Source organism: Oenanthe melanoleuca, chromosome 7, assembly GCF_029582105.1.
Source record: "Oenanthe melanoleuca isolate GR-GAL-2019-014 chromosome 7, OMel1.0, whole genome shotgun sequence".
In the NCBI taxonomy this organism is placed as follows: Eukaryota; Metazoa; Chordata; class Aves; order Passeriformes; family Muscicapidae; genus Oenanthe; species Oenanthe melanoleuca.
Window position 1 is genome coordinate 12883442 of NC_079341.1, and position 15222 is coordinate 12898663.

At 40.5% G+C, this 15222-nt stretch overlaps 1 protein-coding gene across 4 annotated transcripts in view; it reads right to left on the minus strand.

The window, feature by feature from the left end:
• The window catches only part of PARD3B (par-3 family cell polarity regulator beta), a 383975-nt gene extending 370673 nt beyond the window's left edge, over positions 1-13302 (minus strand). For 2 of the 4 annotated variants that reach the window (XM_056496185.1, XM_056496183.1), the window contains exon 1: positions 12994-13301. In XM_056496185.1, the coding sequence (XP_056352160.1) occupies positions 12994-13113 (120 nt within the window). In that variant the 5' untranslated portion in view covers positions 13114-13301. Of the gene's footprint in view, positions 1-12993 lie in introns of all 4 variants that reach the window. The other 2 variants (XM_056496182.1, XM_056496186.1) reach the window with 2 other exon arrangements.
• Positions 13303-15222: the final 1920 nt, after the last annotated feature.

Here is a 15222-nt window from a genome sequence, read left to right on the forward strand (position 1 = left end):
ACTTTATCACTATATGCAGTGCCTGAAAAGGAAACCAACACACACAATGAAACAGTTAAATCTCTTCTTTAAATGGTTACTAAGGACACTGCCATTGACAGCTATTAGGAAAAAAAATATAACATCAGAATTTACTGGTCTAATGGTCACAAAGTGAGTGATTTGGACTCCTACAGAGCCTGCAACAGTTTTGGCTGCATTATTAAAGATATCTCTTACACTAACTATGACGTTAGGCTCAAAAACAAACAAACAAAAAACCCAAGGGAAACGCCCTGAAAATCCATTAGGTGTGCTTCAGCTTACAACAGTATTTAACAGTTTGATCTGTAGCTTGTATTTTTCAATATGAACCCAACCATCATGAAAATAACAATAAAAACTCACCATTTAAAAGTTAAATCTGGCTTTTTTCTTCCCAGTTAAAAGAAACTCCATCCCTCAAAGCCTCCTTCATCAAACTTTTTCTTCCCAGAGTGCAGAATAGTATTTTCTCACTAACAAAAACCACTAGCATGAAACTTATCACACACAAGATGTTTCAAAACTGAAACACCATCACTTTGCAGAATGTTAATAGTCCACTATAATCTATTTCAAAACTACTTTGGTCTGCACCATGGCATGTGGAACTAAGACCCGCACTATCAAGTCTGTTTATAAACACCAGCATCCTGGATTTTGCTACACTTTCAAGTTGGGGTTTTTTTTTTTAACTCTAAAACCCATATTGATGAGCCAAATAGTTAATCTCTAAACACACAATGCATAAAAGGGATTATTTCAAAACACAAAAATGGAAGACACTTATAATCACCGCAGCATTCACATTTGAATGACAGCTAAACATAAAGACACATCAAGCATTCAGCCATCTGGAAAGAAGATGGGGTTTTTTTTTCATATTGTCTATTCTCAAAGCCTTAAGGCAAGAGTCAAAGGTTGACCAAGACTTCCATTTAGTGAGATGCTCATATCCTATCTAGAGCCATTAACGAATTGCACTATGAACAATAAGCCAGACTCCTCCGCTTTCACTGCATTCAAAGGCAGGTGTGTCACACCAGGACAAACAATGTGTGAATACTGCCAGATGTACTTCATATTTGGAACATAGGAACTTACCAAAAAACCTAGTGTGTTTGAATATGGCTTATTTAGTAAAATCATGATAACAATTAAAATATATTTTATTATGCCAAATAAGAAAGAATATGATACATATATAACTGCAAAATTCCTGATCTATAAATAAAAACAACCAAAGTATGTATTCAGGCACTATTCAAAGTTAAATGGTAGTGAATATTTCTGCAGCAAAATAAACAAAAAATCACACTGCAAGCACAGCTACCAGAGACCCGATGACCTCCGGGATGACCGGAGGAGGATGCAGTCCAGCTCTAGCATAACATTTTTAATAATACATGAAAGGCCTAATAAGAAAAAAGCCCCCTGAATGTACAAACACAAACCACCTACTCCTTTCACATTCTCACTTGCAGCAATTACTCCCCCACAACACACAAAATTCAATTTAAATGGAAAACTACCTAAACCAACATTTCTAGACTCAGGGATTAAAGGGCCAACACTGGCATACTGTGATCCATCTTACTCCAAGTGGAAGTATGTGGAAAGGAGAAGCATCCAGAGCAATTCTGTTCTGTTGACAGTTTGAAAAAGTAAGTGGATTGAACACAATAGTAATCATAAAGAGAAAAATACCCCTAAAAGTAATATATTTAAAATGCACAGTGTCCTTCTAGGTGTTCTTCTAAGCATTTATGTAGTATGAGGAGTCTTTAGAGCAAAAATTAATTCTTAATTTTGCTCTTCACAAAGTCAGTGAACTGGTTTCCATGAGGGTTTTTCAGGCAGTTAGTACCTCCAATCAGTCAGCAGCTGAATGAGAGCTATCCAAATAACTGCTCCTGAAACATTAATACAGAAGACTTCTCTGGATTTTTACACACAAATCTTCCTGCCTCACACAGAAGACTCAGAATTTATTATTGACAAACCCTAATATTAAATTATTTTTTTCACACACACACACACTTTTTCCCCAAAAAAAAAAAAAAAAAATGCATCTTCCTTTTTTTATTACAATCTAAACAGCATCTGCATCGTGACTACTCCTATGCAAATGCTGGTCTTTATATACAATATTGAAATGTCAATGAACCTTCTCCTTTCTGTCACCCAAAACAACTATTTCAGGTTTTCAGCTCTTCAGGGAGTATTATTTTTGTAGCTTATAATGCCAGGAACTCCTGAAGCATTTGGTCAGGATACATTTATTACAGCCAGCAGGGGGAAATTAACTATGAATTGGCAGCAGCTTGGTTTTTCAAATGAGCCTAATTCTGTAGGAGTTAACATGCTCAGCTTCTATCACTCTGAAAAATTTCAGCAAGTCTTTCCACCCTACTCAAGACACAGGAAGATTCAATTAAATAGCAATCACCTCTCCAATGTTCTATTCTTTGAGCAGACAAAGAACAGGTTGAGAGGTACCAGTAACAGAAGCTGATAGTCAAATTTTCAACATTACTAAAAAAATACATATCTGTTAAATAAGGCAACCATGAGAAAGACTTCTGAAAAATACACAAATTAAGCAAATTATATATACTAGTATACTGTTGTAACCTATTCTCTAGAACGGGGAGGGTGAGGGCTGGGAGGGCAACCTGGAAAAAAATACAGAAATTCTATAGAGATCTCAGTAGAGCAAGTAACCTAAAGAAGATACAATTAAAACCAGAGTCAAAACAAAGTCTGGTACATTTTTTTACACACTAGAACAGACCAGATACTTCCACAAATTAACTCACACTCAGTATGAAATAAGCTACCTTGTAAAAATAATGTAATTGCTGACAACCTCCTACTGCAGCCAATTATTTTACATATTAAAAAAAATTATACCTTAAAAATCATTGTTACAGCAAATAACTTTTTAACTCAGACTGAGTAGAAGGAACACAATTTGGAGGCAAACAGCATTTCGTAGAGTTCACAATATATAAACATTTGATTGAGGCATATGATATTCGCCTCATTTTTTTCCTGCAAGCTTAATAAATACTGCACTTTTAAAATATTTTTTATAAACTAGCTCTCTAGAGTCTTTACTCAACAAAAAAAAATCCTGCATGACTTCTGGTTTCCATACAAGCTTTATGTAGACTAACCCACAGTTCAAATAAAAACCAAGATAATTAAAAAAAAAAAACAAACTTCTTTAGAGAAGTAACTTAAGCAGTGAATGGGAGACTTTGGGACTGTTAATTTCAAAAGCAGAAGACTGTTTCAGTTTAAAAAAATGTACATGTGAGATGCAGCACCAACATCCCATTTACTGATGATGAAGTATGACAGTATGACATAAGCTAGAGGAAGTCGCTTGGTTTTTGCCCAGGATAGAGTGAGGCACAGATTTCACTCCACTGCTGCAAGGGCCTTACCACCTGCGAAAGAGGAAGGGTATAGTGAGCCATTCCAGACTCAGACTGCAGCAAGACAGCAAAATTGCCTTGGCCAGATTTGCAGAACCCCTGAACTACTTCTATTTCTAGAAGAGCTACAGACACACTGTCAAAAGTAGTTTTCTTTATTGCTTACCCTACTTCTGCACCACTGTATTTCTGTCTTGCCCTTGTGGAGTTTAACATCTAGGACTGATAAAAAAAAAAATTCTGAGATTAAACTACTCCACCAAAATTCTTACTGAAGTAGTTAAGAAAGCCTTATAGAAAAAGCTGCAGCTGAAGGAGAGAGAATTTTAATTGCTGCTCAAACAGGAATCCATAGGAAGGATGTTCTGCAACTGACTGGCAGGCAGGAGTAGCAGGGTGAGATGGCACGTGGAATTCTGACAAGCTCTGGAGGAAGAAGCTAGTTAAGCAGATTTCCAGGTCACATTCTATCTTCTTTGTTCATTAAACTCATCATTTACAAGAGGTCTGTATCCAAAGCAGCCTGCAGCCAATACCTCCAATAAGAGCAAAGTCTTTAGAGCTTCAAATTTGCAGTCTGGCTTCACTTCTAGTTTGTGTTCAGAATTGGCAAGCAGAGTATGTTAGTGAAAAGCTTTCTAACATTCAAAATATTACCCACTAAATGAGTATCACAGAGGATTAAAAAAAAAAAACATCATCATTTTGGGCAAAGGTCACAGCGGGCAAACTGCACCACATTGAACTATACTCAACAAAAAAAAGAGTCTGACAGGAGCTGAAATGAATGGTGCCTACATTCAGCAGTAGTAAAACTCCTTGAAACATGGAAAAATGATGGAATTATACCCAAATATTCACCATGAAATTCTGGTCTTGCCACCACTAATGACATCCAGCATTGCAAGACTAACAAAAAATGTAAGTAAAGGCTAGGAAAGATTATATGGCCTCAAAACTTGTAGTTGGAGGACAAACATAAATAGAGAGCTCCTTTACTATGGACAGCATTGAAATTTAAAAACACACTGAAGTCTGCCTGTACTCCTGGCACACCAGCCAAGAGGACAAGCTATAGAGCAGGTGCAAGCATCTTTTCCACCTGTCCCTTCTGCAGTAGATCACCCAGATACTCACTGGACAGACACAACCTTGTCATGGCAGCTTTCAGGGAAATGTCAAAACACTTAACTACTTTACCAGCACCTCTCTCAGCTAATGAGACAGCATAAAGCCAAGCCCAAATTATAAGAAATAACCCTTCACTGTAAAATAGTCTACAAATGGATGCTCCAGAGTTTGGGTACAGAACAAATATACCATATACACAGGATATGTAAATAACAAATACACCATATATATAGGATTAACCCACCAGGATTTATGACTCATCTCTCCTTGAAAGGTCCAAACAGAGACCTGGTGGATTCTAACTTCTTTTGAGCTGGAACTACTCTTACATTGTTTGCAAGTACAATGTACTCTGTACATTGACACTCAAAGGAAATGGGAGATGATTATATAAAGGAATTTTTTGTCTCCTCTCAGAAAATCTGTAATTTAGATGTTTAGGTTTGCCAATAAAGAGCAACTCAGCTGTTGATGGATTGATGAGAATGAGATAGCATCTTCTACAAAAACGTGAAGGTCTTTTAAGGTTTTAGGAAAGACATATGAGTAGTGAAACTGATTAGTCAAAGCAAAAAAATAAAGCCACACAATTTTCAAGGAATGCAGGTCTCTATTCTTGGGATTGCATGTAATTCTCCTTTAAGCATTCCATTTTCTCCTACTGGTTGAAAAATAACTGCATTTTTGTAAAGGAAAATGATAGGGAGGGTGTGCATTATGATTCACCAATAGACAGTATTTTATTGGTAACCTGAAAAATATTCTATTTTATCAGATAAGCTGTATTGCAAAATCATTTCGCTCAATGAAGCCTCATCTTTGAGGTCAAATCCCTAGACAGGGAAAAGAGGGAGTCCAGTGCTAGCTGTTAGCTTCTACCCATCAGACTGCATTCTGACATTCCAGCTATCAGTCTCTGTATGAGTACAATCATCCATCTTCCTATCCACCCTTCATTCCAACAGTATCCTTATTATAGGCTGTAAGAAGCACATTCATTCAAGCATTCTGTAGTTTTCTTTTTCAAATACATAACAGCCAATAAAGAAAAACACTGAGGTAAGAAGTCTCCCTGTGGTAACAAATGCTGCCAGTGCATTCCCGTGAAACCAACGAGCAGCTACCGGAACCTCCCACCTCGGGAGCATTCCCAACAGCAAGCACCGGAGCAGTGCTGTGGCACCTGCCACAACAAAGCCAAGTCATCAGTTCTGGATGGATGTACTTAGTGGTGACACAGCAATTACCGGTTTACACTGCAAAGGAAGAGACATTCTGATTACACTAAAACATTACAACAGTTCCCTTAATGGAGATGTCTCTAGAACAATGATTAGGCATAAAGAGAAAAAACCCCAAACATTTACGAGTCTTACATACTTTCTCTTTAAAGAGATTACAACAGTCCAAAAAGTCCTATCGAGTGCAAAGAGTAATTTGTTGTAACACTTAGTTTCCTTTATAAACAAGTTATTGAAATAATCCTATGGAAGTAATAACGTACTGATGAGAAGGCTTACAGAAGCCCCACAGCAACATATAACCTCAGGAGAACAAAAAATGCTTTTATTATATGACAATATTACACAAATACTGCAGAGGCTTTTTTCCCAAAAGTTCTTGTAAGATGGTGATTTTCTAAACTTCTCATGTGAAGCAGCTTTCTCAGTTTAACAATGTATTCAGGGCACTTCGTAGTTCAGTGGTGTTTACAAGACAATTTCTATCAATAAGCCGTACACGTGAGCCTGTCATTTCTGTTTGGTCAGCTCCCTGACATAAAATGGGTATATCCTTATGCATAAGATTCAAGAATGGAATATAAAATTCCAAAGCAGAATCTGTTTTCAATGATACTAATTGCTCAAGACCTTTAGTGTTATCATAGTCATTAAGAAAGAAACACAGGCATGTTTATAGAGGGTTAGACGGAGTTTATAATAATGAAGCTATAGGTCTTCATGCCTAGGAAAGCTGCAGTTCTGACATTCAAATCATTAGGAAAGCCTAAAGAATGTTCTGCTCAACGGGGGAGGAAATCTGCTGCTTCAGTAGCAGGATGCCAGACAGCACAGTATGTTGCAATTCAACTGACCTATCTTACTGAATGAGTAAGGAGGAAAGTAAAGTCACACAACATAAAACATTATGCCCAAATAACTGTATGTTACACTAAACACATTCTGTTTTTCAGAAAGTATCAGTAGAACTACCTTGCATTTTAAGATACTTAAGCAAAAAAACAAAAAACATTAAAACTGCATTTTATGCAGCAAGCAAAAGCACCTCCCAGTTCCATTCCATGCCAGAAATACCATTTGAGGTTTGAATTCCTTCTTCACAAATTCCTACAAGTCTACTCAGAGATCATCTTCAACTTGGCAAAGAGCAACAGCAAGCAGTCACTGCTTACAGCTCTGTACTGCTCTTTAATGGTTTCCTCCTATGACTGATTTAACATTCAGTAACTACACAAATCTTTGCTGTATCTCAATTAATAACAGCTGAATAGTACTCAGAACTTGAAATATGATCTGGGACAAAAAAAAGTGGATACTCAGTATTATCACATACATTGAAGTCTGACCTGCAGTATTTCCAGTACAGGTTACTCTTATTTTGCCTATTGAACTTCCAGCAGTTTTATCCAGCTCTACCCTTCAACTGAGCTCCCCTGGAACATATTAACATCAGGTATTCAGCCAAAAGCCCGTTACTGGCAATAGTCAACTTCTTATAAGGAAAAAGGGATCAAAATTCTTTTTTCATGTTATGTAAGTACATAATGTCCTAGAAGACATTTTCTATGACAAATCTAAACTCAACAGTGTTTCTTCTGTAGATACTGTAAACACCTGTAAGAAAAGAGAAAAGGAGCCTGAAACTCTACCAGAAATCTCATTACCTCAACACTAGTGGCTATGATAGAACACAGCAGCAAATGTTTCACACAAAAGTGATTAAAAGGCAGGCACTTTTTAACTCCCAATTTTTCTGGATCACTGTAAAAGTGATCCAGAAAATTCTTTAAGGGAACCAAGGTTCTGCCACTTGAAAGATGTTCCCAATCTCAATGAAATATCACTACTAGAGTTTTTAAGTCAATAAAGAGTTTCTGAAATAATTTTTCTTCTTCCATTTTCTTTGCTTCCCCTACTCATATAGCCTGCATTCCTATATATGAGTCGGTTACTCAAACTCATACAATAGTACTGAGAAAGCAGCATATCGAGTAATATTCTCATTTTCTAGAACAGTATCATAGTGACAACTCCAAAGGCTGAATGCAAAAATGACAATCAAGCTGTTCACTGAAATATAGCAATTGCCAAAACAATGTATAAGTTCATCAACATATTGTAGCTGATTACACACACTAAGAAAAATATGGGAATTAACAGTTAAACTCATTTCTAGGGGGAAAAAAAAAAAAAAACACCAAAAAAACTTGAAGACAGAGCTTAGAACTGTATTGGTAAAACAAAGACTATGGATTCACCCCATCCCTATTAGAGCAATAAAATAAAATAAACTAAGAAAACCAAGATAGGGAAAAATATCAAACCTAGAGACCAGGTCCAAGGCAAAAGTACACAAGTGTCACACAAATACAACTCTATTACCCTGCCTTTGTAAAGGACTAAACACTTACAATTTGTCCAAAACAGAAAAAAATGTCATAAAAAAGGACTTGCTTCAAACTTTCCACATATACCTTCTGAAAAAGTCTTCTGGTTTTGCAAACATCTTTTGTAAGCATGAGAGTTTAAAAAAAAAAAAAAAAAAAAAAAACCTGTCACTCTCCCTATCCCAAATATATATTTAGAGAAACTACAAGAACATTTAGTTCTCCTTCTGTTTGCTGGCTGATTTACAGCAGCAATACCTAATTCCAGAACAATAATTGTCATGTGGTCAGCACACAGGAACAGGAAGAAATTGAGAAAGTATTTTATTAGTAGAACTCACAAAATTATATAAACAATCAACCTGCACCATTAGCTCTTTAAATGCATCTAATTTGGGAAAGATCATCAATACAATCCAAATCATCTATTTTTTCTTATTCCACACCATTCTTGAATTAACCTTACTGCTTCCTGTTCAGTCTGACTGCAAATCAAAATTCTCAGCACCATTGCAGGATTAACTGCTGGCCTCTGTATGTTCTCACAAATGGAAAGACGCACTCTAATGCCCGTTATGAGTGGAAATCAAGCTCCTGGAAGACAAGGCAACTAAAATTTGACTATCTCTATTGACATTCCCAAAGGAGTCTCACAGAGGCTGTTCAGAGTGAGCCACTCAAGAATTTAACTGTGCCTAAAGTGACAAATTTTAAACCACAGTGCTTATAATTTTGCTACAATACTTCCATGTCCCACCCAATCAGTGGTTTCCACGAACAAGACTGCAGACAGCCAAAGCAGTCACTTCAATCAAGCCATCCAGGTAAGTGCCATGTATGCAAACATGAGTAAATGAACACACAGGTGATAACCAGCACTTCCCCGTCTCTAGCTTCTCCAGAGAGATAAAGAACATCTGGAGCAGCAAGATGTTTTACACATTTTCCTCAGAAAAGTTCCACTGCAGCTTAAGGAAAAGTCACAGTGGATTTCACTTCGCTAGTCTCATTTCCCTGGGCAGGCATCACTTTCTGTACCAACAACATTCAAGACCTCTGAGACAGCAAGCAAGGCTCTCCAGCTGAGCCAAGAGCTCCACTGCAAAGCTGGTAATTCAACTGTTGCCTCAAATGTGGGAGAACAGCATTTCCAAGGAGAGAGATGTGAGCACAACAGTGCACCTACCTTGAGTGCATTTAGCCCCACGTGCATTTTAAGGAATCACTTTTAACAGGACCATGCAAGTCCAGACAACATCATAAGAGCCCATGAAACCCCTTCATGTTAACCCAGAACTCTTCTTTTTCCTCTCATTCATATACTTGGGGGAGGGGAAAAAAAAAAGTCTCTGACAATTGACTGGAAGACAACACCTTGTACCTTGACAGTACCTTGTCCTGCATCCAAGGCTATGTCTTACAGCTACAGAGAAGCAAACACAGTATCAGGCACAGCAACTCAACTCTTTTGCAGTACATCTGTTCTCACTCAAGCAAAGAATCCTAAATGCAACAGATGACACACAACTCCTCCCCAAGGCACCAAAATATCAAGTTAGGGACTGGGCTGACGATAAGGAATCATTAATCCTACTGTATCTACCTGTCAGCAGGAAGCCTTAACGTACATTACCAAACAGCTACAAGAGCAGATCTGAGTCACAAGAGTTCCAACAAACTTCATTCTACTCAAGTACTTTCTGAGACAGCCAACAGTGACTTCCCTGAAAAATGATTTGTAATTCTCACAAAGCAGCTGATCAACAAACAATTTCTTAAACATCTATGACTATTCACAACACAAAATCCTAGACCAGAAGAATTTCTTAGTTGATACTGTAATACAAAGTTGTTAAGTCCAGGCAGTTATTGTATCCTTCAGTAAATCAGACAGGATTTGCCCATTCAGATCTACTACTGTACCTCTAAAAGACACTAAATTCAGTGCATCAATAAATAATTACTGTCTGATTTCTCAGCTGAAATTGGCCCAGTGTTTTGGTTCAGTTAAACAAAGCAACTTCATTAACTGGGGCAACTGAGCCTTCATGACCAAACCTTGCCAACACAGTTCAGTCGAGAAACTAAAGCAAATTTGCTAAAGAAACACAGGAGGCTACAATAAACAACTGCCACCAAGTTCTCAGCTATCTACCAAAAGTCTACATAAATAAGAGACTTAATTACTGCATCAACTCTCCTTTCATTACAAGTATACAGAACTGTGAAGTATTTTAAACCAATTCAGAAATTTTTACTTGTATTACATGCATTCAAATATTTTACAGTATACATGAATTAATACTCTAATCTTGTACCTTTGCCAGACAAGTGACTGTAGTGTAAGAGCAAAACTAGACTTCCAGGACAACTCCCAAAATGCAAACTAATAAAAAGTTCCTAAAGTTTGTATCCCAGCTACCTTTTCCATTTTCCCTTCTACAATTATGAAAGATATTCCTTGTATCAATTTTCCTTCCCTCTCCAAATACTTCAGGAACTTCAACAACAAAATTTTCCACGTAGCTCTTTTAAAAGATTTTAACACTTAAAAAAAGCTACAAAAAGAACACTTAACATGCCAACAGAAAGAGAAACATTCTGTCACAAAGTATTCCAAACATTCTAAATATTTTGAAAATAAAAACAAATATTCAGTGATCTTTAGCACAAACCTGTTTATGTGCACACCTCACAGTACATTTTAGCTGCTGATAATCCTGAGATAATCCCATTCTGTAAGATTTCACATTTTTTTAAGGAAGTTAATTTTAAAAGGGGAAGTAGCAAAACACCCAATCCGTCATGTTACATCAGACAAAAAATACTCCAAAAGGTAATAAAATTAATTGTTTGAGACATCTGAATGATCTATTTTACCAACCCCAAATTTTCCCGCAGGAAAGTAATCTAATGTTGAATGATGCTTGTCAAGATAAGAAGAATTTATCTTTTTGGCCAGTTGCACTGCAAACCTTGTAGATTGGAAGCCAGCTAATCAAATCACTACAACAGAACTGTTTACATTCAGAGTGAACAGGGGGGAGGAAGAGAGGGTGCACAAGGCATAAAACTTTTTTTAGCAACTTGAATGAAAACCTTCTCAAGCCCTTAGGCTGCTTCCCCGCTCTGCCTCTTTACACATCCTTGTATAAACTCTAGCTCTGAAGCTCCATTACTCAAAGTGACCAGCAATTTTTGAACAAACTGGCCCATACCCACCAATGATGCAGAATAAGGAACTCAACATTTCTATAAGGAAATAAGCAAAAGAAAAAAAAGAAAAAAAAAAATAAAAAACCCTTATTTGAAAAGGAAGAAAATACAAGGTCAGAAAGAAACATGGACTCTGCCCTCTGGTTGTCCTATAAAGAAGGCTGATGATTTTGGCCTTAAACTGAAGGGCATAGGAGAATTCAGATGATTACCAGGCATATAAAAAATTTTTTTAGATACTAATTTAATAGCAAATTGGTTACAAATTCATGAGAACTGTGGTACACCTTAAGTGTCTGGCATTTATGAGAAGCTTTCTCACACTACTGGAATTTCTATTCTATAATTGTTTATTGAGCCTTCTAGAACAGTCAGGGCTTCACCTAGAAAGGCAGGCACCCTTCTACTCATTCCTAAAAAATAAAAAAAAAAAGCAAATAAAGAGTAGAGGAGGAAAGGGATCTGAAATACTTATACAAAGGCTTTGTAGGCCACCTTTAAGCCATCATCACCAGACTAATTCCAATGTCATCACAAGCACAAATCAAAGGCTGAAATCAATTTGTAAATTTCTAAACTCAACACAGCTGAAAGTAATTCTGTTTCTGATAAAGTCCATCTCTTGAAGGCATATTTTAGTACTCTGAACTACACTTCAGTGCAAAAGATTTCACTGACTGTTGACTCTAACAGCACCAAGAATTCTATAAACATTTTGTAGTTATTACACACAGACAGCATCATTAGGAAAAAAGACTTTTAATGCAAAATATTTGTCAAGCTCTGTTAAAGCATGACATTTGCTCAGAAGGACCAACATGGAAACCACAGCAATCTCTACTAGAGGAGATAGTCCACAGCTGTTCATAATGTATTTAACATATCAGCAGCAAGTTGTTTCTCCAACTAAATCTGCAAGAACAAGAATTTACTTCCAGTTTTGTATTCAGGATGCCACAGAACAGAGCCCATAAGATGTTGGCTGTACTTTTTACTCAGATGTTTTAGGAAGATGAGCAATCCTACAAGCCCTTAATTCAGGGCTTGTAACTAGACTCTCTTTCAAAAAGCAGTATTTACAACACTAGGCCTCTCAGCAATACTGAACAGTACCCCATTAGCCTTCAGCACCTGCCTCTTGGAGGAAAAAAAGAAAAAAATATTTTTATGCTCAATTAAGTACACCAAAAGAAAAACTCAAGAGCTCCTTTCATGTAAAGGAAATCATCCCATGCAGATAGCATCTCATAGAGCAGCTGATGCCAGAAAACACAAGCTTGAATGAAACTGACGTATTGTTTTCCTCTAGTCTGTTTCAAGTTTGTTAGTCAACACGCACAGCGGTAACAGCCATGCTGCCTGGGCAGCTGAGCGGGACGCGCTCCCCGCCCGCCGGCATCAGCTGCTCGCACAAAGTCGCTGCCAGGGCAGGACCGTGCCCGTGTCCCCGCGGCCGCCGGGCCCGCAGCCCACCCGCCCCTCCAGCCCGGCCCCGGGCCTTCCCCGCCGCCCCTCAGCGGGGCCGGCTCCGCGCACGGCCCCGCCGCCCCTCACCTTCTCCTGGGCCTTGCGGTAGCGCTGCAGCGCCTGCTGGGTCAGGTCCCGCACGCGGAGCTGCCCGTCCTTGCAGGGCACCACGATGCCGGTCCGCCCGAAGCACACGGTCACTTTCATCTCAGCGCGCCGCCATGCCCGCCCTGCCCGCCCACGAACGGCGCCCGGCCCGGCCCGGCCCGGCAGCGCCGGCAGGTGCGGCTCGGCGGCCCCAGGGGGCGGGCGGCAGGTGCTCCCGCGGGGCTGGGCCTCGGAGCGCGGGCAGCGCCGGCAGCGAGGCCCGGCCGCGGCCTCTCCTTCCGCCGTGCCCGCCCCGCCCCGCGCGGCGCTCCGGGAGGCGCGGGCCGGGCCGGGCCGGGCCGGGCGGGGCGGCCGCGGGCGGCGGCGGCGGCGCTCGCCCGGGGCACGGAGCGCCTCGCCGGGCTTAAAGGGGCCGCGGGGCAGCGCCCCGAGCAGCGGCGCGCTCCCCGTGCGGCCGCGGGATGTTGTCCCCCCGCAGGATGGTGTCCCCCTCACGCCGCGCTGTGCCGAGCGGGCAGCCAGGCTGCACCCACGCGCAGCACCCAGCCCGGCCCGCGCCGGCAGCCCGCGGGTGAAATGCTGGCGCTGAGCGCGGGGCTCTGCGGGGCACCGAGAGTTGTGTGCCCGGCGCTGGGCTGGACCACGGCAGGCACAGAGCATCCCTCGCGCATCGAGCAGGCCCTGTGGCACACAAAATGCACCTAAGAGAGAAATTGTGCCCAACCTGCTCCGTGATGCAACGACCAAGATCACAGCGCAGTCCTTGCCCCACGAAGCTCTGAAACACCTGCACACAGCTGCTCACCCCGACCTTCAGAGACTGACACGAGACCTCACATGCACCTTGCGACCTTCAGGCATTCCCAAGCACCACATCTGCTCCGCAGGATACAGCAACACACAGAGAAGCCCATCACCCGATACAGTGACAGCCCATACCCTTCAAGCCGTGGTACAGTGAAGCCACACAACCTGCATTATGGGATGTGTGACTCTGCAGCAGCACCAAACACCAGCTATTTTGCAAGGTACACTTTTCTGTACTACTTTGTAATCAAGTAGTGCTCCCTGCATCTTACCTACCATTAGACCACATAGAACATACTCGACACCATCACAATCATAACATACCAATCTACCCACAGAGATGTGTGTTACTGAAAGTTACTGCAAAGCAAAGGCAGTGTAAAAATACCTCTAAACCACAGCATGACATCACACAGCACAAGGGAACTATTACTGCAGTAAAACTGCCCCACCAGTTTACATTAGCATTCATAAAGGCAGTCCAAGCCCTGTGCTGTGTGATGTAACCAAATGACAGTACCAGAGATGTTGTGGTGGAAGTGGGCCAGATCAGCATAAGCTGAAGGTTGGAGTGAATAGAGAGGTTTTGGGATGAGATGAGGACAGAGCCACATAAACTCTAGCAAGTGGAAAGTTCATCCTGGTTCCTTAGGAACAGGCAGGTGATAAACAATTCTTCCTTGCCTTTTCAAACCCAGAAGTGTCTGCCACCAGCCCGCAGCATTTCAGAGCAAATCACAAGCAAATAATCTATTAAGCCGTATATAGAACTGCTTTCCCTGGGTGTGTACGTGTATTTGCATGTGCAAGTGAGCAAATATGCATCCCATATGCTTTGAGCCATAGAAAAATTACTTTCTTTTTCCCTCCAGAAGCAAAAAAGCAATACAAAGAAATGAGAGTTTTCTGTTTCTTCAGAAAATACCGTGGGAAAGGTAGCACAGTTTGTAGGCCAGAAACACCTCCAAAGCAGCTAGGACAGTGCTGGGGCTGCTGAAAGGTTCCCTGGAGTCAGCCCATGTGGCCATTTCAGACACAGCACTGTGTCCCTACCAGCTCAGCCCCAAGCCAGCTTACTGCTGACTCCCAATAGCAGAGCAGAGCTCAGTGGTTTCTTGTGGGTCAACACCACTGTAAAACATTCATCATGCTAAATGGACATTCCTGCCAACTGCTAAAGGGCCAGCAAGTCAGATAGGCTGCAAAAGTGATTCACATGAAAAATAATAAAGGAGGAGAAAAGGGGAAGCCTTGGTTTAACTCCTAGCCAGTTCTGTAAACTGGGTTTGTAAGGAGAGAGCAACAGAGCTACCTGGTGTAGAAAGCAACAGCTCCTCACATCTTTCTTTGCTCCTGAGAAACGATAAGGGAGATCAGTCCCACACAGCAGTCTCAGAGCTG